Source organism: Chiroxiphia lanceolata, chromosome 4 (assembly GCF_009829145.1).
Source record: "Chiroxiphia lanceolata isolate bChiLan1 chromosome 4, bChiLan1.pri, whole genome shotgun sequence".
Classification (NCBI taxonomy): Eukaryota; Metazoa; Chordata; class Aves; order Passeriformes; family Pipridae; genus Chiroxiphia; species Chiroxiphia lanceolata.
In genome coordinates this window covers 16,819,836-16,844,728 of record NC_045640.1, presented here as the reverse complement: position 1 = coordinate 16,844,728, position 24,893 = coordinate 16,819,836, and the positions used below count along the sequence as shown (strand labels likewise).

General features: G+C 39.3%; 2 protein-coding genes across 3 annotated transcripts; both read right to left on the bottom strand.

Annotated features, from left to right (window-relative positions):
* Positions 1–233: 233 nt before the first annotated feature.
* Positions 234–15,521, bottom strand: LAP3 (leucine aminopeptidase 3). The gene is made up of 13 exons (XM_032685071.1): positions 15,297–15,521; positions 14,696–14,811; positions 14,292–14,346; positions 12,195–12,300; positions 10,969–11,128; positions 8,252–8,413; positions 7,095–7,253; positions 6,217–6,341; positions 4,754–4,842; positions 3,315–3,417; positions 1,593–1,672; positions 850–962; positions 234–743 (listed from the first exon to the last, which is right to left on the bottom strand). Exons 1-13 carry the CDS (start codon positions 15,417–15,419, stop codon positions 545–547), a joined length of 1,590 nt encoding a protein of 529 aa, XP_032540962.1. The 5' UTR covers positions 15,420–15,521; the 3' UTR covers positions 234–544.
* A 3,647-nt stretch (positions 15,522–19,168) lies between these two features.
* CLRN2 (clarin 2) lies at positions 19,169–24,652 on the bottom strand. 2 transcript variants are annotated; one of them, XM_032686396.1, is made up of 4 exons: positions 24,540–24,652; positions 23,780–23,936; positions 19,871–20,050; positions 19,169–19,452 (listed from the first exon to the last, which is right to left on the bottom strand). In XM_032686396.1, the coding sequence occupies exons 2-4, from the start codon at positions 23,931–23,933 to the stop codon at positions 19,187–19,189; spliced, it is 600 nt and encodes a 199-aa protein (XP_032542287.1). In that variant the 5' UTR covers positions 23,934–23,936; positions 24,540–24,652; the 3' UTR covers positions 19,169–19,186. The 2 variants fall into 2 exon arrangements, with proteins under 2 accessions (XP_032542287.1, XP_032542286.1); XM_032686395.1 differs by having other exon boundaries at positions 23,780–24,652.
* Positions 24,653–24,893: the final 241 nt, after the last annotated feature.

Genomic DNA, 24,893 nt, shown 5'->3' with positions numbered 1-24,893 from the left:
ATAATTCTGCGCTGAAGTCATGCTAATCACGCTAATTGCAACAGTGTAAAATGTCTGATGCAGCATCATTTCTGCCTCAGTATACACCAAGGGCAGGTTTAATTTTTCTAAGGAAAAATGGCATTTTTATGAACAACTTTGCAGAGTTACCTTTCACATCACCCAGAGTTTACCCAAAACTGAGGCACAGCTATGATCTCCTATTGTGCATTCTCTCTCAATCAAAACCCGCATCCAAATAAGGTATTTATTGTTTACAATAATTATGCTTACTTTACATATAAAGTAGGAGTCCTGATGTTTTCCATGATCATGTTTTGGTATTAAATATCTCAATAGTTCAAACAGAGTATTTTTTATTTTAAGATGCATAACATGGGATGACAAATCTCAAAGCTGAGATAATCTCACCCAAGTAATAATTTATAAAATGTATTTTTAGTTAATTAACATAATGAAAATATGCTTGGGGCATTCATTTATGAATAGTACCTTTTAAGATTTTTTTCTTAAGGCAGAGTGGATGATTTTAGAACAAGTATTTTTATTTGGCATTGTGACTGTCTTGACTTAACCGAGCTGCAAACTCTACGAGGGTTCTCGTGGGCCGCCCTGCCATGCCCTTCCGAAGGTAGGGCACCTCATCTTTATTTGACATCACACCAGCAATATCCAAATGAGCCCAGTGAGAGGCAGTCACAAATTCCTTCAGGAATGCAGCAGCTGTGCATGCTCCTCCAGCTCTGTGGGAAGCAGAAAAATGTATTGTTTTTAACAGCAACTCCAACAGCACACATATTAAATAAATACACTCAAAGAAAGGGGCACACAGATATTGGTTCACCTTACCTGCTGTACTTTCCAATGTTACTCACATCTGCAAGAGGACAGTCTGTTACTTGTTTTGTGTAATGTTCAAAAAGAGGCATTCTCCAAACTCTGTCTCCTGTCAAAATGCTGGCCTGAAAACGGAACAGTGACAGTTTGGGCAAAATTCTTTTTGCTTAGGTTTGACCAGTCTAAAAATCTTCAGTCCAATATAATATTAGGTATTTGGGAATACACTGTAAAACAAAACAGGAAGTCTTACTTTTTAGGTAATCTAGTGTCAGTCAAAAGGTGACATCAAAAGACCACATTTTTTTATCTGTTTTTTCTTTTTCCTGACAACACAAATCGTTCCCCTCAGAGGCTTCCTTGATCCATCACACTTCAGTTACCCACAAGGCCTCTTTGAATTTCTGTCTCAGTGTTGTTAAGCAAGATCAATTATCTTTTTAACATGAACTAATTACTGTCAGTAGTCCAGAGCTTATGCATATGCAGTAAGTTATCAGAACATGCAGATCCTTGAGATGATGTGCATGATGTTTGGTGTATGATATCACACCTCACTGAAGAGATAGTAATTAATAGTCAAAATTAATTATTTTCAGTTAAATACAGTACTGACACCATTCCTACGAAATTTCAAAATGTAATAATATCTCTTTTAGATTTGCATAAAGTTTTTCAGTAATGTACTAACTTTTCAATAACATATATCACTGAATTATTACTATTATGATTTAATAACAATGGAGATGGCCTACCTCATAGAGGTGAGTCCAAAGCCAAGATGAATTTGTGAACACTCCAGTCGCAGCAGATCCCAATGCAACATCCATGGCACCTACAGAAACATACCTTCAAGTTTATATGACAAAGGCAAAGGTGGACCTGAGTTATTCCCTGTATCCTGACTCCTCACAGAACTTCCCCTTTTCAGTTCCCATTATCAGTAATGGGAATTAATCAGACTGCAAAACCTAAAGATTTTAGTACACTTATATTTTTAAAAGTTTGAACATTTTTAAAACATTTATATAATCTCACAGGACAAGAAATCATAAAAATTTTGTTTCTCATGAAACTACATTTTTTATTTCAGCTTGATGTTTCTTAGCAATATTTCTAAGATAATGTTTTAAACAACAGTATCCTCTAAAAAAAAATCTAGATATTATTTCCATCTAGAAACTGAGTGGATTTTTTCCAGTTTATAGACCTTTACAATTTTCGAGCTGATACCTTCCCTTTGTGAATTTCATTTGCACAGATTTTTACACAGTGTGTATGAATTTACTTTAAACTAAAATAATCCTTATCAAAGTACTAAACCATGCGTAAAACTGAGGGATTACATGCATATTTGTCTATTTGATGCCACAGAACTGCTTCTCTAATACCAACACTCAATCCTCAGTGAGATAAAAAAAAAGAAAAAAAGTAGTTTAACAAAATATGTCAAAGAAATTTCTACAGGAGCTCTCCTCCTTCCTGCTTGGTGCACAAGGATCCCAAACAGGAATACTTTTATACAAGCCAACAAAATTAGTTTCCCTTCCATCTACTGAAATTTTCCACAGAATTTGAACTGGCAGAACTGATGGAACATAATTTAAAGCACTAGCAAAGAATTTATATAAAGAATTATTTTGCTTAGCATATTCATTAAGTAACACAGTGGACTTCTATCTGAACTACTCTTCTGTGTTTGCTCTCATTTCAGCTACAGTCACCTCACCCATGACAGCCTGTTACTGTGTGCATGAGATGCATACACAATGCTCTTTTAAAATTTAAATTTATAATTTCACTATTATGCAACTGTAGAGACGAAACAAAACATATTTCGTAGTGCCTAAAAGCATGCAAACTGAACACAAAATAAGAGATACTTCAGTCAAACATGTTCTTGGGAAGATGGCAACTCTCCTGTTATCTACCATCACGGAGAGCTGAGCTAGCTCTCGTAATGGCAGAACTGGTGCTGGCTAGGTCAGAACTCAGGCACTCAGCAGGCCACTCACAGAGAAGCCATTTGGACTGTTTGGGCTCCAGCATGGCCCTGACATGTGGACCAAGCAGGATCTTCCTCAACGCCACTGTCTCTGCGTCACACAGCCCTGGGAGCTGGGAGGGCTTAGCTCAGAAATGGAAGCACAGGGAAACATTGAGCAGAAACATTAAAGTCTGTGTAGGGTTTCCCACTTTTAGTTCCAGTTGGGCTGGCCCAGCTGAGCCCAACTTCATAGACACTGCTGAGCACATCCCCTCCATGCCAGTCCCCTCCCCACTCCCAGAGACACAGTGCAGTTGCACAGGTTGTTAGAGCACAACCTGTGAGCGCTGTTGTCCTGCAACATGTAAAATCATTTCAGTTGCCTTTGAATTAAGGCTGGGTTTATGTACACAGTGCAACTAATCCACAGCCCACCTAATACGTAGCAAAGAACTGATAGCAAAATGAGCAGGGAAGGGAAACTGCTTACCTGTTAAAGTTGCAGCATTCACAATAGCCCTTGCGTTAAAATTGTGGGCGTAACAGAGAGCATCAGCTAACAGCAATCTTCCTTCTGCATCTGTGTTATCTACCTTCAGAGGTAAAATTAATAAAAAACAGAAAAACTACTGCAAACATTCCTTTCACTGATGTATTTCTTACATATTATCTTAAATAGCTATAGCGGATACAGACTCTAGGAAATTCAGGTAATCAAAATTTACTCAAACTACACTAAAAAAAAAAAGTGTCGATATACAGTTATGTTTACAAAATAAAAGCAGATCTGTAGCTGAGGTCAAGTCATCTTTCAGCACTGCAACCTGGTCTGTATGCTGGGCCTCTGTGCTGCTGACTCCTCAGAAGAGCCTGGAGACTGGAGAGGTACCCCAGTGGAACACACAGGCTGGCACACCCAGCAAAGCCCCAGGAATCGCAGGGGCTGAGGTATTGCCAATGAAAACCACAAAGGAGGAGAGGGTACCACAAAAAAGCACCAAGACATGACTGGAAACAGTTCCTTGTTATACTGCTTTCTCTTTCGATCTCATAACTTCTTCCCTCTAAAAAAAATAATCAATTTGCTCCTTTCCCCTTTCACGAAAACTTCATGATGAATTCTGCAAGATTAATCACACGATGCGCTCTGAGCTACTACCACTTTCTTGCAAATTTCTTCCTGGTTGGGGAATACATGCCCAGTCTTTTTCCCTCAGAGCAGAGGGTGACTGAACTCAGTTTTGGGAGACGAACCTCAAAGAACTGGAAGGTTCAGCAAGTCAGGAGGGGCAGAATCACAGAAAACCAGACAGAAAGAAATATTTCTGAATTAAATCAGTGATCTACAGCACAATGACTTTCAGTGCAATTTAATCTATTAGATGAGTATGGAACTGTTGGTAATAAATATGAAATATGTATTTTGGGTAAGCTCCGTTGAACCAACAGCCCCTATGACTCAGAGTTCTGAATGTACAGAGCAGCTTGGCAGTGTAAAGACCTTGGTTACATCAGCAGGAAACTAATAATCTTATGTCTTATACAGATAGCAAGGAATTGTCCTGAAGGGTCTGCTGGAAGCAATTAATGTTATTCATTTAAACTGAGAGCCTATATTTACAAGCATTGTAAAAACCTTGTGCTAAAACGAGATTTTCTAGCATGCTCAGTAAATGACCTTACTTTGCAGCTTTTCCTAGCAATTTATAAAACATGTCTCATCTTTTCAATCTAAATTTATATTTGAAAGAATCCTACGATAGCAATCTCTAGTTAATAACATGCTTCTTACATTTTTTAAAAACTGTACATTTGCACTACTTATCTTTTTAAAGGGTTTTTTCAAACGTGGTCTGATCGCAGGCATATAACTTGGTTGATTAAACCAATTCACTAAAAGTATTCAAAATCCAAGTTTCTCATGCATACCTGTATTGTTTTTCCATTTTTGGCTCTAACCACATCCCCAGGCTTGTTTGCCTTACCACTGGGCATATTTTCACAGAGGGGTGCCAAACCTCAGAGACAAAAAGAAAACTACATTACTTGTTTCCTTCTCAGAAAAGATGTAGAAAAAACCCCACTCAGATAAATCCCAAACACCTCCTTAAAAAACAATACTAGTCTTATCTTGAATTTATGCTCAAAAACTATGCTCCAAGTTTTTTCTGGTTACTGAAAGACAAATGGGGTCTAATTTTCAATCAGGAAAATTCCTCTGCATGATGCACTACCACACTCTCCTGCCTACACCATTTTAACACTAGAATTTACTTCTACTTTATGCTGTGACAAGTGACATTAGAGGAACAATAAATATCATTTTATGTCTCCCACATAAAAATAATAGGTCACACATAAAGGGATTTCTTTCTGAAATGAAAATTAGCACTTCTCAAATTAACACTGTGAGCCATTCAAGCTCTGCTCATTATAAATAAACATTGTGTAATGTCCAGAGTGGTCCAAGGAGTTGTCGTGTAACTCCAACTGTAACAAGAGCAACCAGAGATCAGCAAAAAAGAGAGTCAGTGTCAAAACTCCAACTGCAAATGGGATCATGGGACGAAATGCACTCCACCACAAGGTCCACAAGTGGACCACCTCTCTCGAGTGGAATTACTACAGACCTGCTCCACTGACAGCCCTTCCCATCACACTTCCAAGTGAGGAATACCGCGAGGATGTGTGTGTGCACCGCTGCCCTCTACTGGTTGAAACATAGAAGTAACTAAAATATCAAAGTCGAGTTTTTCAAACGTAAAACTTATCCCAGATCTGGTTACATGTCATCACCACCTAGTTTTGCCACGATTCCTGAATAAGCTCATTTAATTTTAGCTCTGCAGAAAAAATAAGCCTTTTTTCCCGAAAAAAATATAAGCATTGCTCATACTTAACAGTATCAGCAGACTGGGTTTTTTTGTTTTAGTTTTCTGCTGAGATATTCACCTGAGAAAATAAGAGCTCACCCCTCTTCCTGTTCAACTGTGGCAAACACTCATGGAGGTAACTCAGCTAACTCCTTTGAATTTTAATTGCTTATACAGACATCCACATTCCTTTTTGTAATGAAGGATCAAGATTTTGAAAAACTCATTGAGAACATGTTTATTGACAATCATTTCTCTCCTAAGGTCTAAAAATCCTGCCTTCAAAATCTTAATTCAGTGCTGCAATATTTTATTCAAGCAAAGCTAGTTTTTGATTCAAGCAAAGATATATTTTTTGATATGCAAATAAAAAAGGAAAAGAGGCTGAGCAAGGGAATGAGAGAAGTAGGTCTGCAAGAGCCCAGGATGTTTCCACAAGGCCGTCACCACTGCTGATACTAGAAAATTACAAAATGTTGTAAAATTAAGATTTTTGGGTTCTCTGGCAAACACACTTACCAATTATGTTTAGAGGTAGATTTAAAGTGGCTGCTGTCACAATGGCTGAACAGACAGTTGCTGCCCCTCCCATATCTGCTCTCATGGCGTCCATTCCCGATGACGGCTTCAGTGAGATGCCACCACTGGAACACAGAGCACAAGTGTCACCCAATGTGTACGAGTTTGATGTTGCATATTGATATAATAATATTGATAATATTCTGTCCACCAGTATGTTTTAACACCAAGTATCAGTAAATGCTAGACCTGGTGTTTTCAAATACTCCTGCAACCCTAGTAAGCATACTGAAAGCAAGGTATCTGGGTTTTCATTTCAATGTCCCTGAGTTATTTCCTCATAATTAGGAGACTATAAAAATCCAGGTAACCTGCAGTGGACTAACTCAATGGTCTTCATAATAGCAGAAGTGCACAAAACAAGGACAAAACAGTGCATTTGGTAAAATCAGTCTATGGAAGGGGAATAGACTAGTAAATTCTTCAGTAATATGTGACATGGAAAGCAGTTATAAGGAACTATTTCCTATTTCCTTAAGCATCACCTAGATGTCCAGTAGCATACTGCAATTCCAAACATGTAAATTCTGTGTCTAGAGATTTGCTCAGGACAACAAAAAATAGCACGTTCTTCGGGTTTTTTTCCCCTGCATTTCCATTTTCCCCTTACAAGATGATGGTATATCAATTGCTACAATTCCTTTGTACAACCAATCTTGTTTCATCCCCAGAAAAGGCAGCACAAGCTACTATCTGAGGCAAGTTCAATGGAATGGCATTGGAAGATGTGCTGAGCAAAGAAAAAGCATCTCCCCGTTGAACATGAATAGTAGGAAAGCATTTCCTCCCTCTAGTCATTAAAATATTAGCATACATACCTGTCAAACGTAACTCCTTTTCCTACAAATACCAATGGGGAGTCATCTGTATTAGCAGCCCCTAAATAGTGAATCTCCAGAAAGATGGGAGGTTCAGTTGAACCTTTAGCTACACTCAGGAATGCTCCCATCTGCTCTGTTGTTATCCAAGACTCCGGTCTGGAATAGAAATATATATTAATTTTTTTTTTCTGTAGTTGGACACTTTGACCAAGGTTTTTAAGACATAACAAATCTTGAAGGTTCATACACAAACCATTTCATTTTAGTTAGTTATTTTGGAAACTGTAATTTAAATCCAATTATTATTACCTTTTGTGTGAGGCAGAAAAATACTTCCTCAAAGTTGCTCCTCGATCTTTGTTTTGCCTTGTTTAAAAAGCAGCCAAAACAACAAAACAGCAGAACAACAGTTTGTCTACAGCTGCTGCACTAGAAACTTTAAACTTCCACTTGCCTGGGAAGCAATCCAGAGTATGTGAAGTAACAGTATCAAAGGCAGTTACAGTTTAGCTTTCTACTAGCAACACAGTTAACTATAGGCAAAGCTGATTTCCCTCAGTCTTTCACTCGTCAACAAAACAGCCTCTAAGACTTGCACAACCACTTTCATTTCCACTGAAGAGCAGAAAGTAGAAATTTAGGGGCAAGAAGCACTAGCTGTGCAAATCCAATTGCAAGGGCTTTTACGGCTCCAATTCAACATTTTTAAATGTTTACCCCCAACAGTAGCAACAATAAATAGAGGATGTTTCATTGCCACAAAAAAAAAAAGCAAAGGTATGTTTAAAACCTAATTGGGAAGAAAACAAAAGGTACCTAATATTTGCCCTCTATTCACTGAATCTTTATCAGGCTGCCTTTCACAGCACACGTGTTAATTAAGCAGTAATTGACTGCATGAATAATTGACAGTTAATCATTTTACTGCATTACAGTATTGCTTCCTCTGCAAACTAGCATCTCACCTTCTAATCCTGAGAGTAGACTGCAGTCTGAGCACCCTCATGCCTTTTTCCCAAACCCTCACTCCTTTTGTCATTTGAAGTAGCAGAGGGAAAATGAGAGACAACTGCAGACTTGAGTAACCTGGAAGGTATCTCATCTTACAGTCATGGTTCTCTACCCTGTAAAGGCGTCATTTCAGTGGAATTTACCTTATATGGACTTTCACATTGCTGAAACTTCTGAGCTTCTGTTCAATATGTTCAGCAAATTTGATTGGAGTTATATAATTAGCTGGAGCCTCCATAAGGTACCGAGCAAGGTTCTGACCCTCAGCATAGATAACACCTTTTTGCCAGGCTTCACTTTCAGCACTAAACAACAACACACAATAATCAGGATTATACACATTTGCAAAAGTAAGATGTTGTCCGCATTCATATATTCTCTCCTTTCTGAAAATGCAGTATCATTAATTTGGAGCAATTAAAAATATCATAGTTATCTTATTACAAGGAATTTAGTATGAGATTCAAGGTGCATCTAGTCCAGTAACTCATCTGTGGTTCTAGTCAGTGCCAAATGCCTCAGAAAAAAGTAGAAAAATCCTAGAGCAGACAGATGCAAAATTATCTCTGATACATTAGGTCTTGTCCTAATCCTCAGTATTTAGAGATAGGCTGAAATCCTTAAGTATGAAGATTAACACACTTTTCAAAATTTGTAATCACATTATTTGTAACAGCCCTAAAAGTTTTTATTTACCACATAAAGCCTCCAATTCTAGTTTCCATTTACTGAAATATGATTATGCAATAAGAGTGGAATTTGGATCTCATTTCACAGCACACTCAAGGCATTTCACTAACGAATGACAGAGCAAACATTCACAAAGTTGCCTGTATAGGAAAATGGGGAAGTCACTCTGGTTACTTTGCAAGACAATCAGTACAAAACCTTTCATTTTACTGAGACAGAACTGAAAACCTGACTTGCTTTACGGACATCACAAAGCAGGACATTCAGCTGGATTCCACCTCTCAAAAGAGCAGGACAGTGATGGAGGAAACCAGGAGGAATATGGAAGTATTGCCTGGATATGGAGGTATGGAACTAAGAAGCCAAATCTCAGCTGGCAACTCAAATTGGGAAGAAGTGGGAAAGGTAACAAGGGGACTTCAACAGGTACACCATCAGCAAACATGGCATTATGGGGAGCACCTGAAATGGGGAAGGTAAACCACCATTCACAGGGGCCATGACTAGGTGGAGTAATGCCCCAAGGGGAACACTGAGAAGTCTAACAAAGACTGGGGTAAAGTCCTGTACCTGGGACAGGACAGCTCTACACAACAGTCAGGCTGGACACTGACTAAGCAAAAGCAAAACTGCAGAAAAGAACCTGGGGGTCCTGGTAGACAAGTTGTACACGAAGAAGCAGTGCATAACTGCAGCAAAAAAGGCCAGCCACATGCTGCGGATTAGAGCAGAGCCAGCATGTTAAGGGAAATAATTATTTACTTCCTTAGCATGTGAGGCTGCATCCAGCTGTGTCCACTTTTGAGTTCCAGAATACAAACTCAACACTGATAAACTGGAGAAAGTGCAAAGGAGGGCCTCTGAAAAGGGTAGGGAGCTGCAGCACATGGCATATGAGGAGAAGCTAAGGGAACTGTGTTTGTTTCACCTGAAGAAGAAAAATTCAGGAAAGAGCTAATTGCAGTCTTTCCTATAATCTTAAATAGGATTCATAGAAAAGATGAAGACAGACACATCTCAGAGTTGCACATTAAGACAGTAACAGACAGTGGTCTCTAGATTCAACATGGAAAACTGCAACAGGACATAAAGAAAAAAAATCACCGTGAGTGTATTTAAGCACTAGAACAGATGGCCTAGTGAGGTTGTGGAAATTTCATCTCTGGAGATAATAAAATACGGAGTAAACAAAAGCCTGATCAACCTGACTGAGCTTTAAAGTTGTATGTAATGTCCAGGTTATCCCTAATTCGAGTAGGAGCTGGACTGGATGACCTCCAGAAGTCCTTTCCAACCTAAAATACTACATACAAAAATTACTTCCAGTGTCTTAAGTGGTGATAGGCCCATCTATGTTTTCAGGCAATGTTTCTTTGATATAAACATAATTGGCTACCAAACTATCTGCTGTATTACAAAATGGGAATAGTGTTGCGTGTAGCTTATCAAGACACCCTTAAATCAAGACATTTTTATTTTAATTCACTAACTTTTTCATAAGGAAGGACTTGTTCCTGTTTAAAGTATACATAGGAAATACCTCTCCTCTGCATGACAGAATATCCAATACAGAATGTCCAAAGTCCACCCTGACAACTGTTCTAAAACCAAAAGCTCTGATTCTACTTTCTGCTATGAAGTAACAGTGATGACTGTTTAGAGACCAGAAGCGTCCAAGCTTCTCACATTGTAGTCTGTGAATAGAAATATAACAAATGAACTATGTAAAATATCCATCGTAACATGGTCTGGTGTCAATTAGCATTTCCCGACTCTCAAAAGGATTTATCCATTTATGGGCTTTAAAATACCTCTGCTCCACAATTTGGGCACAGAGTACCAACAAAAGTCCTTGTATGTTACAACTATGCTTTGAGTAATATTTTACTTTTATTTTTATCCTGGGCCTTCTTTTCTACGAAGCAGCATTTATTTACCCTTAACCTTGCAACATGACATACTAACAAAACACAGAACAAATACTATAAATATACTTGAGATGCTAAATACTTCAGGCAACTCAAATGAGTAGGAGGAGTTAAAAGGGAAACTGTTGCTGGTCTTATTCTTTCAGTTTTGTTTTTCTCCTGCACAAGAATGCCATGCATACAGTTTTATAAATAAACAAATAAACAGATAAATAAATAGGCAAGCTTTCCTTTGCCATCACCTTCCATGAAGCTGAGGAGTAACTATAGGTTTCTTTTTTTGCTTCAGCTCATTATATTCATGCAATCCAAGGACAGCACCTTCTGCAGCCGATTGTGCATCTCCACAGGGGTCCACTTCGACACAAGGGATCTCCAGGTCTTGGATCTGCCTACAGCCAACTGAAAAATACATTACAGAACTAGTAGTCCAAGTATTGCACAGAACAGCAAAACAGGTGTCCGAGATAATCATTATGACATTGCAAGGAAAAAAATAATTTTAACTCAAGGTATCTGAGTTTGTCAGTCAGTCAATTAAAGAGATTGTGCAGTAGAATAATTGAAAATGCTAATGACATATACTGACAAATATGACTAAAAATATCACCTGATGAATTATAATGATTCAAGCATTTCACAAGAATAAAAAAGAAAGTTCACAGTTGTTCACAGTTCATTCTATAGCAAAGCAAAGCTCTATCATTCTGAAGTACTATGAATTATGACTACCTAGTAGCAGAAATTTGCCATAACTTCTATTTTTGCCAAGAATATAACTACTCTTCCTTCCAGATGAGTTTACACACATTTTTATAAACAAACAAATTCCATAAATTCTGTTTTGTACCCAAATAATTTAACAGTCTTTTGGCAGCTACAGGCTAGTGATTTGGACATAAAGCTTTCATCCAGTCAGAGATTATAAACTCTGTAGTAAGAACTCTTTTTATTCTTGTTTTATACACACTTAGATGCAGCAGTCATCCTTGATTAAAATAAAGGCCTCCTCTGCCTATGACAGATAACATACTGAACCATACTGCTGATGTTGTGAAAGATATTAGCTTAAAACACAAATATCTTAGTTATGGACTAAGCAGCAGAAGTAAATGTATGTGCATATTTAAGTATAGAGTGAGCACAAAGTGAATCGGTGATGCTCTCAGGCTTCAAAGTAGTAATTAGACAAGTGCCTTTTCAGTATCACACTGTTTAGAAAAGTTATTTGATACAAATAACTGCAGTTACCTGTCTGCAGATTTGATTTACATGCGCCATAATTCTTTGCTCACTAAGGGAAAATTTACATGAATATCAGTGACAAGTAAATGCATTTACCAAACGAGGCAGTAAGTTGTGCAGTTCAAAACAAAGGCATATCTAGACTGGCTTTTCAAAAATGGAGCATGCTGCACCACTGCAATTGTTTTATAGACAAAATGCTTCAGAAAATTTAATAGTTAACCTGCAACAGCGGCACGAATATTTTCTTTGCCTTCATTCCAGTTTTCTTGGTCATTTACTCCAGCATTCTTCTTACCCAAGCCAACTACCACCACACTTGGAAAGTCCTAGATGAAGCCAACACACAAACAGATTTGCTTTCCTCATTGTTACAGCACAGTTGTTATAAAGACTTTACTTTCCAAATCAAACCAAGCACAGCATTAAAATACATTCAGTACTTTTTCTACAGTAGGTACATTTCATTTAGAGTGCCCGTATGGTGCCACTGTCCTGTGCTCCCAATCATTTTCCACAGGCATGCAGCCAGTTACTCTGTTATCCAGTTAATAATTATGTGCATTGCAGCAGACTGGGCTTTATGCTCAACATGTAGTAAATTTGGTACTCATAAAAGTAAGCAAGCCTAAGAGTCCTTGGAAAGCAGATCCAGCTTTCCAGCTGCAACAAAGGCCAGAACTGAGCTGGAGAATTGTAGCCTTTCTGGCATAGTACTGGTTCAAGGAAATAAAACCACTTTGAAAGCTGAGTCTGTTAGCTCATCTCAGGAGCTGTGCTGGCATGATTTGACAGGTAGCAAACCAAAGCTGCACAGAGGTACACCTCTCTGGAACTCAGGAAAACAATGTAGCACAGAAGACTAAATGCTTGCCTTATAAGCTGCTAGTGCAAGGCAAAAAGGAAGAAGTAGCAAAGAGAAAAGGAGCCTTATAAGAAGGAAGTCAAATTTGTATAAAAAGTTTTATATATGAACATATATATATATATATTTCCACAGCTCTGAAGAGAAATGAAGTTAATTTTTCCCTTCCATCTCTATCAGCCTCTAACAATCAGCTTTCAAACTACTACACAATAGTAAAATCTTTTAGTCCACAAGATGCTGAAACTCGTGTTAGCTTTCCAGAAGGTCAGCGATTCCAGTTAACATTGTTTTAGTTACCACTATTTTACAACACACTTAGAAGAGTGTGTAAGGCCAAATTCTCCTGTCTTTTGCAGATTCACTACCCACTTCAGAGCCTATCCAGTATGCAGAACAGGGATAATGGGATCCTTAGTGCACTCACTAAACGTCCATGAAATTTCTGAGAGCCTTTTTACTGAGTTCAGTGTCAGCTGCATGGGGTGTCCGCACAGGAATTTATACATGGTAAGTAATACTCCCTACAAATGAATTTATTTAAGGTTATTTAAGTAGCCCTAATGTAAGATTCAGGTACTTAGATAGGGACATACTGTGTCATTACATGCCTGCCTAGGCCTAGCTACTACTCTAAAAAGGCACAAATAGTATCATATTGGCCAGCTTCACATGCATGCAGTAGATGTATTAGGGCTTCTCAAATGGCACCAAAAGCCTGATTCTGAGCAGATGACTCCCTGTCTCATACCTCTGTGATCTACTATGTCTGTGCAGACAAAGTCCTGCTTGAAGAACACTCCCATGTCTTGTTTTCAGAGGTTTCAAGCACACAACTTTGACACCTCCAATGAAAGCTTATGATGGGACTATCTTGAGTTAGAACTGTCATGTATGGAAGGTCTTTGCACCTATTTGTACACCTTCAGGCACTCACTCCTCCTGGATGCAGGAAGCACAGTAGAATCATAGAATATCCTGAGTTGGAAGGGACCCACAAGGATCATTGAGTCCAAATCCTGACCCTACACAGGACATCTCAAGAATCACATGATGTGCCTGAGAACACTGTCCAAATGCTCCTTGAACTCTGGCAGGCTTGATTCTGTGACTACTTCCCTGGGGAGCCTGTAGAAGTCAGATCCAAAACTGCTGTGTTTCAGCTCATTCAGTAAGCAGTTATTCAGAGTAGAGCACCTTTGGAGCAGAGTCATTTACATCCTCTCAATTTGCAACACACCAGAGGGAGTACAGGACTTTGCAAAAGGCCATGCAAACATGGGTAGTGCAGAACAGGAGGCTTCAATAAGAACTACATTTTCGTTGAGAGAGGCAAGAGGGGGGAAGAAGAGCAGGCCATTTATAAAAGCACAGCAGTGAATTTAGCTTAAAATTAGATGTAAGGGCAAACTTCACACATTAATCGACTAGCACACAAAAATGCTAAGTTCATACCTGATGCAAACCATGAAATATGCGTGTTTTGCCTTTTTTCAAAGGTGGCCCACATCTACGAAACAAAAAGATTCCCTCAATACAAAAGTCCTTACTGGCGATAAATCTTATGGTACTACATTCACTCCACAACCACACAGTATGCCACACAAATGGGATGCTTGGCTCAGTGCTCATTCACAGTCAGGTCCCTACAGAGGACAGGTCCCCTGAAACATCTTGCACGTTTCCTCAGTGCTTAGTTTTATCATGGGAATTCCCCTCCAAACTGTTTGGCCTGGTAGAAGCAAATATCAGCCTGACAGTTATACGGACACAAACACTAATAACGAAAAAAAAAAAGATCATTCCCATTGGTGTTTGTAAGTACTTTAATCCATTTCAGAAGCTTATCACACACTTACAGGGACAGAAGTTCTCTCAGCTTTCCAGATACAAGTCTATCAAAAGCATCTCCTGCACTAGTGAATTGGGCAGCACCATCATCCTTTTCACTTGAGTAGACTCCCAGAACGAGACCCTAGAAAAGGACACACATTAATGTAAACAACACGAAATTTGGAGACCCATCAGAGACAGCAAGCACACTGTTCAAACCATTGCTACTTCTGCACATATTTATCTCATGTTATCTATTTATCTAACACGATGCACAGAGCAACACCTGGCAAACCAGGATCAACTACTACAACTACTTTCAAGCGTGAAAAAGAAACTAGATACAACATAACTAAAGTTATAATAATTTTTCCGAACACATAGAGATAAATAAAGACAAAACCTCTTCTAATCGGTAATTTTAAGTGCAAAAGGGTTTCTCCGCCCCGCTCCCCCCAAGGCAGATCTCCATCCAGGTGCGCCCAGGAGGAGCACAGGGAGTCGCACCCCTCCTGGCTCAGCTCCGGGGGGCACAGCGACCCCGCTCAGCCGTGAGCCGCAGGACCGAGCGGGAGGAAGGGACCCGCTCCCACCGCCGCCTCCTCCCGCCCCGGCTCAGCCCCTCACCTTCCCGGCGGCCCCGCCGCTGTAGCCCCGCGGAGCGGGACCCTGCGCCGGGCAGCTGCAGGCCAGGGGCAGGTCCCGGCTGAGGCAGCGCGCAGCCACCCTCCGCACGCAGGGCAGCAGCATGGCAGGGAGCAGAAAGGGAAAGGAAAAGAGGTAAGCAGGAAGGCAGGAGCACCGCCCGGCCCCGGCGCGCCCAGCGCCTCATCAGCCGGCGCCGCGCGGGGCGGTGCCCGCGGCGGGGAAGGGCCGGGATTGAGGGCGGGAGGCGGGAGCGCTTCCCGAGTTAGTACCCTGAGTGGCGGGAGCTGGGGTTTCCTGCTTGGGTACGGGAGGTGATCCGCATTCTCATAGCATGCTCTAGATGGGTATGCGCACTTCTCTTTGGGGTTTATCACGGAGTTAAAAAAATCAGCCCTGGTCTTCTTACTGCACGTTTAATTTGTGTACTGAAGATTAAAATGTAAATTACTTAGGAAAAAATAAAGCTTTATTGCAAACACACATTGTTTTCTAAGACAAAGCAGTACAATCCTAGACTGAAATTACAAGGGAAAAAAAAAAGGAGTGGTGAGTGAAAATAAAATAAAAATACAAACAGTAAAAATGACTGTGGTTATATTTTATCGGGAAAAATTACACTGGAATGGTCGGTCATCACTGTAATGTCAGAAGCTGATTTGTGCTTCTCTAGTAAAAGCACTGTATGGAAAAGAACTGTTTGGAGTTTGCCGATCATTATTGTATTGTCAGTCTGAAAGGCAATGAACATGCACTGGACTTTAACATCAGGTGATCCAGATTTCTTTTTGTTTCTTTCTTTCTTTCCCCGCTGCAGAAGTGTGAAACATAATAGTAATAGATAATAAATAATTCATTTTTATATGTGAGAATGAATCATACACCTTGCTACACTACGTATAACAATGTTTGCTTTTCCATACATTTGTAACTGGAGTTATGCAGTTAGACCAGCAGAACATGATGAAGAAGGAGCTGGGCCTGTTCTCTAGAAGTCCATTGAACTTCTCACCTAATAGCTTTTTCCATGAAGTGGTACAGGGAGAAATAACATGTTTTGTTAAGGACAGTGGCACTCAGAAACAATCATTGAGGAAATTGCATCCAATTTGATTTGTCTTGTAAAATTTCAGTTTTTAACATTAAACCATTTAGAGAAGCGAGGTGGTAATAGGTTTTTAACTTCATTTATTTTGGCAAGGCTCTTGGATACAATGAACAGTTTCTTAGTCCGTTGAAGGATGACTCCATAGTTTCTCTACATACTTAGCACTTCTGTATATTATTCTGCACATACAAATTAAGTGGATATTTTTGGGGTAAATGAAGTTGTCTTTAATTTTATGAAAAGATAGGATTGGACCCATCATATCTTCGAAATTCTGGGCTCATAAGTGTTCTCATTCAAGATTTCAATTCTTCCAAATTAAGAAGTGCCCCCAAAGTATTAATTTCCACATGTCAAGCATGACTATGATCAGATACACTATGTGAAGTGTAACTAAAAGGTGTGTAAATAAAGTAGATCACACATATAAGCTGAACATTTTTGAGAGTAGTTTATGATGTACAAGGGAGAGCTGAAAAGGTCTAAGTGGTAGACTTACCTATTGTTACCTCAAGGTGTGCTTTGTAATTGTACATCTTAAACATGTATGATTGCATTTAACCCTTTTTCCCCAAACAAAATTTCCCAGAGCAAATATTCTATGCATTGTCCTCTCAGTGCGTCTTAGCTTGAACTGAGACAATCTGTGCAGCTGAAAGGTTAGTTTGGCCTTACATCTCTTCCATTCAGTTTAATTAATGCATGGCAATACTTCTGCTCACTCTGAAGTGAAGTGAAAATACTTTCTTCTCGTAAGTTACAACACAGTCATTAGGTGGTAATGGTATTCGGTCATTCAGCTCGTGCAGCTACAGTATCCCATAATCATACTTCCTCATATCTGCTGTGAGAAATCTTTTTGAAGTATATCTCATTGTTGAATTCATTCAAACCAAGAAATTACAAAGCTGATCAGCCCAGCCATTCCTTTTTGACTTCATGTACACAGTGTACTCTATGGGTTCTTTCAGGGCTACCGTGACCTACCTAGGAATCCACTCCAACAAATCTTTAATCTTGTCCTCACCTAAGTAGTTCCATGGCTCTTATTCAATAACTAGTCTGGGTGTTAGAGGGAGTTTGGGGGGCATTAAGAAGTTCATTATCAGGATGAAAAATATGTTGTAATACATGCAATATTAACACTACTGAAAAGCATTTCTGAAGCGATCACTTGAGGATTTAAAGATCTGCTTCCTTTTCACTTCTTAAAGAGAATTATATTTAGTAAATATTAAGTTACATGTCACAATACAATTCTTTCTGTAAAACAATTACTTCTAAATCATATATGTTCATAGAACAATTACAAATTACAAGTATTACATTTTCTACTTGCATAATTATGCTGCACTCTTAAGTTTTTCTGTTTCAGAGCCACTCAGAATTTTCTGGGAGAGGAAAGTGGTGGTACCCCGGAGGCCTCTGTGGGCAGTTTTCTGGGCAATACTGTGCTGTTACCGTCCAAGGCACCTTTGTAGACTGGGTTTGTCTGCTGCCTATCCATGTACTGGGTATTGTACCATCTTCCTGGAGTTGTGGCCCAGGGTATAGACTGAATGAAAGCATCAGTAAAATTAGAGCAGTGAAGTAAGTAGCTGTTGTAAACTAGGAATTACTTTTTCTGCTTTATTGAGCCTCCTTTATGCTAAAATTGTAACAGTGCCCTAGACTTATCATAACTTTCCATCTATCTCTTGAATTTTATGTGACTTTAAAAAAAATAAATCAGTGCTCCTAAAAATCTCATGGGTAATGCTGTCTTGAAGAAGACAGGTTATTAGGGACTATTGCAGAGGCACCCTCACAAATTTCTGCTTCACTCATAATCCTGCTAGCCTTGAAGAGCCAAAACCAAAGACGGTAGAGGCCACTGTAACCATGCTTAATGGCGTGTTCTTTACTCAAATATATTCTTTCCTCATAACCCATGAACTGGTCGAATCCCTGTCAAAATTATGGTACTTCCTAAGAAAGTAACTTTTCCATCTATTTAACCATTTTTATTCATTTTAATACTGTTTCATCATACATCACTTTTACCTGATTTCAGACAAACCTAAGAATTGACAAGGTTCTGAAGATAATTAATCTGTCAGATCATTATTTTCTATGTTATCTAAAAGCACTATTACTTAAAACCCGTTTACTTTTCTTCCAAAAGCTGCCATGAAACTAATGGCATCCCATAAACTTTACATTTCTCACTTCTTTGCCTTGTGGGGTTGAACAATTTCTGTTTTAAAAACATTTCACGCATATTTGCCTGTCCTGCCTTTTAGCTTTAGCCTCACAGATGATGTTTTCTTTTTCAATATGGTATAACATCATAAAATATATTTTATACGTCCTTCTCAGCATTTTCTAGATAATTAGGTGAAAGTAATTGGCAAATGTCCCTTCTTTCTGTTTTGAAACAACCTTTCAGAGACTTGTGATAACAAATTTTCTTCTAAACAAAGAAGAAACTTGGTTTTGATGAAATCATATTTTACCTTAATTTTCTAAAGGTTTAAAAGTGTGAATTTTCTAAAATCTGAGGAAGAGCATATAATTACTGCAGATAGCAGTCAGTTTTGAGAATAATGATATTTATAGTATTTGTGTTTTTCTTTTTTCACAGACATGTTAATTGCTGGTATTGTAGACTGACATCTTTACTAAGTTGATAACTAAACCATCCATCCAAATCAAAGGCTGAAGAGCCAAGAAGCTGTTTCTTTTACAACAGTTCACTTAACTGAAGTAGTTTTGTATAGATTTATTAGTACATGATATCTTCTGCTGTAACATTCACTTCTTCTGTTTTAGGCTTAATTTTAGGAAAATTAATCCCACTGATGGCTATTAGCAGCAAATTCACTGCGTGTGCTGTGGCACTTGCCACACAAATCCAAAAACAGTCTTCAAAGCGTTCTTCTAAGATAACAAATCGAAAAACATTTTCCCGAAAATTGGCAATTCTTTCTGTGAGGTGATGAAGTTTCACAGCAGCCATAAAGCTGGTGACTGCAAGTACTACAAATCCACCTGCAACAAAATGAAAGAAGTATTCACCCTTGTTATATAATCAAAACAAGACAGACATTTTGATTGTGCTTCAAAAGACTTACTGAATACCACAGTGAGCAATATACAGAGTAGGGATAGACATAGGCATGGCTTAAACATCTTATTGCATGGGCAAACATGACACCAATGTTTGTAATAAAGTCCTTTTATCAGTGACATGGAACCTAAAGGCTGGCATTCATAGCTCCTGTTAAATGTTGACTAGACACAAAAAACGAAGATGCCACCTGGCAGTTCTGTTTAGATAGACGAGAATTCACTGTTAACTTCATTTTATTTACAAGTATTCGAGTAAACGAGATATTTAATAAGGCAAGAGAAGGAACTTTTACCATTTTGTATGAATGTAGTAAAAAGTGCTGGTAAATGACTTTACCTGCAAGGAAGTTCCAAAGGCATACTCCTGCTGGACCATTAATAGCCCGGTAAGGAACTTTTATTGCATTAAGAATGCAGAATCCAAAACTGACCAGAGAAAAGCAAATGGCCACACAGAGGAACATTATGATCATCACATGCAAACCTGTATTCAGCTTTTTCACCATGTGTGGGAAAACTGTCAAGAAAAAAGAATCACATATTAAGTATGTAGTTTTTCTTGATGATGGTAAACATCACATTGTGCTGGTGCTTCAAACTCGAATTTTACTACTTTATATTTTTTACAGAGGTGTTCAATTCAGCTAGTTACACACATCTTAGTTAATGATGTTTTATTTTTCAGTATATCAGACAAAGCAGGGATATTCTGCTGCAGGTATAATCCTTTACATAGGGTCTGTGAATAAGGATTCAGGCTTAAGTCCTGTTTATTTATCTAGCTGTGTTAATGGCTTTATCACCACTACTGTATTATCTGCTCCTTTTTGTCTCTGTTCCTCAAACCAAACTCATGGTTTTGAGCTTCCCATTGCTGTCCCATGCTTTCAGTCTTATCCCTTTGAAGTCTGACAGTCCTAGTTTCCTTGTTCAGGCCCTTGCTGCCTTAAATAGTATGACTTCTTTCTGTGTTTATTTTCTCATGTTCTTTCTCTCTCTCCCTTTCTTCACTGCGGCTCAAGTGAGATCTGCCCTAATTTCACACTTCTAATCCCACAGGTTTTCACTTTAAGATTCCGATTCCCTTCTTGGTTTCTCATCTAGTGTTTATGACTCCTTTATGCCTTTCTGGATGTCTGGCAGAGCTTTAGCTACATCTGTAGGAAGCTTGTAAAGTATTGAAGTCAGATGGGCTTTCAGTGAAGTGCTCACATATTCTGCTATAGGCATGAGCTCTCCCTCAGCAGTCTGTCACTCATCTGTCTCTATCTAAAGAGTGATAACTTTCTTGGTTTTGTCTTCACAGACTCACTTACTTAATTGGGGGGCCAGATTGGCCAGCAGCAGGGAAATGTGCACCTGAGTATTTAGTTTATCCTGCAGCCCTTTAGTAAGAGAATCAGAAGAAATGTGAGTAGGAAATTGTAGGTGACACGCTGATTGACAGAAAAGAGAGAGGCTGATCGAGAGGGAACCTAAAATACAAGGTGATCAAGAAGAGACCTTCAGGTGGTGTAGCAGTGCACACTCACACATGTTTTGAAGAATTTACTGCTTAATTACTAAAAAGGTACATTGTGTTATAAACCAATAAAGAGATTGCTTCCTGTGCTTCATAACTGAAAAAAAAAGTCTAAACAAGCCACATAAAAAGTAGGCAGTAATAATTGGTAGATGTAACAGTGAGTGTCAGGCATACAATCTGGTCATGACATGACAGAATTCTAGTAGATTATGTAGAAAAATTCATACTGTACAAATTCCATACAAAAATTCAACAGTTCTACCTCTTCAGTAGCTCATTCTGGGGCCGTAGGTGGGCCTGGTATACATATGAGCTACAGAAGAGACTCCAACAAGAAGAAAGGAGGGAAATAAATGAGAATCAGAAGTACATATGAAAAATGGGAAGCCAAAAACTAGCTTCCTGACTGGAAAATAACTGGCGGTGTAACAACAAGGCACATAGAATTAAGCCTTCCTACAAACCAGCAGAGATTTTGGAGTAATTGTAAGGATTATTTGGTCTCTTTTCTGAGGCTCTCAGCCAAATCCCAAAGACCTGACCAGGGAGTCTGGCTTAGTATGCAGAAATAAGAATTCTCAGGAAGGGTATTGCCATGGAGGCTCCTGACACATTCCAGCAGCGTTTGCCATGCACAGGCAAAATGCCTGGCTTCCCCAGCTCATTCTCAGGGCTTGATTCAGCTGTCAAAACATAAGCATTTTATGCCAACTTAGATGCCTTAGGACTATCATAACAACCACGTGTGTCTAACATACATGCTGCATTATGTATGGGACACCTCCAGAAGTAGAGCTGGAGACCAGATGATACACCTTGAGGAGTACAAAATAGTACTGGATACCTGTTACAGCAGTTGAGTCATGCTGTCACTGTCCCAGCTAAAAGAGTGTGCCAGCCATAAGCCTACTCTAGCTAACACAGTGAAAGGCATTGTACTAGTAACAGTAAATTATTGCAAATTCCAAAGTGTCAGAGCTACTGCAGTACTGCAGTGTTTGAGGTGCTAGCCTTGTTTTGCTCTATGTAATGTCCATTTATGTTAACTCATTCCCCAAGAAAAGTCTCACAGTTCTTGCTCCCCAGTAAATTCAGAATGCTTGTAGATTAAGGGGGATATTCAAAGCGAAAAAAGTCAAACTCAGAACCCCCAGAGCAAGTTCTGCTCACCCTTGTGCAAAAGCATTTAACAGCTTTGTGTACTGTTGTTTGAAACCAGTACTGTGAAAATATCAAACCTGATAGTTATTAGAATATTTAAAAGGGAAAATCTCTGGGCTACTTGTTGACCTAAATGCATATTTGTACCCATTGCACTTAATGACCCAATTTTAGAGTTCTAACAGGGAAAATTCTTACTAGCTTCAGTGACAGCTTTATTAAGGAGTATAAGATCATGTACTCCAAATATGAATCGATGTAGTCTAGAGTGATGGTGGAACCTTAGGCCTTCGTCTCAGGTTACAGAGTAAAAAATCAGAAAGTTTATTAAAGAATCCAGAAGGTTGTACAGAGATTTAAAGGAGATTGGCTACTTTTTTCCTTATTCTCTCTGACAGGATAGGATGAGAGAACTGAGACTGGATGACCATGACTGCTATATCCATGTCATGAAGTTGCAGCTGCAGTCAGAGCTTGAGCAAGAACTTGGTTATTGCAAAAGCAGCAAGTCCAAATTTATCCATCTTAACAACTGGTCATGCTGATCTAAGCAGAGGTTGCTCTGGTTCTTTTCTCCATTCCTTCTGAAGTCCCACAGTCCTGCCTGCCTTCAAGTTTTTATAGAAGTGCTTGTGCAGTCGTGTAGTCTATTTTTTGGACTATTTTTTGGTAGGTTAATTTTTTTGACCACCTTAACTTCTGAACTACACCACCATAACTACCAGAGACATTGCAAAAGATAGGGCAGGATAGCACTGCTGTGGGCTAGGGAGAGGGTGAGACTGCAGCAGCTTCAACTCGTATTGGTTTAAGTTGCAGTCAATCTGCACACTGAACTAAAACTCTTCAATGCAAATTATCATTGTCTCTACGGCACAGAATGAGTGAAGTTTGGAAATCATCCAGAGTACAGCTGAGTGCTTTTGAGACCTCAAGAAAATCTTCTATGTTAAAAGCAATAAATTTATATGAGTTTCTACATTTTTTAAGAGTTCAGCATTTTTTTTTCTCTCCAAAGTTAGCAGAAAAGAAGGTAAAAATTTCTTCAACATGTTAATAAACTTAGCAGTATCTGCTATGGCAGACATTTGCATTAGGACAGCTAGAGAAATACAGTGATGTGGCCAGCTAAATAAATCTCTGCTTCCTAAAGGGAAAAAACCTCAGAGAAGTTCAACAGAGAAAGTAAGGACAGACTGATGGCAGAGAAACACTTGGCATGGAAAGAGTCAATCAAGGGGAAAGTGTGATTTACAGGGTCATCTCCAGATGCCTTTCACTCCCTTCATGAGACTAAAAGGAAACTCTCCATCTAGCCTTAGGGATTTTTTTCCCTATCTTGATTCCAGGATTACAGAACGTAACTGGGAGCAAAAAGTGTGCTTGAAATGATAGGGATTTTATATTTACACTCAGACATCAAACCATAATGACCACAAGTCAGCCACAAATTTATTTAATAATAACAATTTGCATTCTACAAGGTCTGTAAGCAAAAAGAATAGAGTGCTATATTTGAACTAGACATTAGACAAAAGATTCAACCAAAATTGTACTTACTTGTGAATTTGGAACGCCTCCCGCCCAACCCACACTGGCGTATTTTGCCGCCCCGAAAGAGTCCATAGTAAATTTCTCCAATGAACTTGACCAGCTCTGGATCTGTGGCATTGACCAAATCAGCTCCTGTTTTGCAAAGAATCTTTCCTGTCATCCACTTTGGGGTCCCCATTGCAACAACAATTAAGATAAAAGACACAAAACTTATTAGAGAAGCCAAGGCAAATAACGCCTTTTTAAAGCAGCCGGGCATTCTAGTGCTTTCAAGGGATCATCTCCAAGGCCTCTCTGCAGCAGTCAGACATATTTCCCATTTTTTCTTGTGCTCCGAAATCCACAGCTGAATAGCAGGCATTTCAAAATACTTCTCTTTGTATTTTGAAGCTCCAGCAATTAATCTGTACTGTTAAAAATCAAAGTCTAAAATACGTTTTGCAGCGACAACATCCTGAAATGGCTGCAAGTAACAGCTTCATTATGCTGTAGTGCAGTGATGCTTCTTTCTGCAGCAAGTAATCCTATCTCTATTGCCTGGCTAATGTTTCATCAGAGGCTTAATTGTCATGTTCAAATGACATCAAGTTCTTTACTGTAACCTCCTGTAAAGAAAAGTAAAAGAATCCAGTTTTTTAGATTATTTTAAAAAGCGGGTAAACAGCTGTGTGCAAGGGGCAAAGCATTAAAACCACATAATTTGGCCGGAGGATTCGGCTGGCACCTCAGCCACGCTGAGCTACCTTCTCCCGGCCCTTGCTCCCACTCAGCCTCTAAATGTCACAGCTGTCACAGCTCCCGCGGCCGTCCGTGCGCTCGGAGCGGTGCCTTCCATCGCTAAAGCCTGTTAGCTGAGGGACAGAAGTGATGTGTCTGGAGTGCTCTGAAGGACAGCGGGGCGCGCAGAGCCCCCCGCAGCCGGGGAGGCCCGGCCAGCCGTGCCGTAGCCCAGGTGCTCGGGGGCTGCAGCGGCGTAACTCAAGCTACAGGTGCGATCCAAGAGTGCTAAAGGAAACCGGCCGTAATTGCCAGCACTTCTACGGTTACCGCTACTCGAGCCCTGCGGCCCCCTTCATAACCACTAATTAATTAATTAACCCCCGCAGTAGCCCTGGGGGCG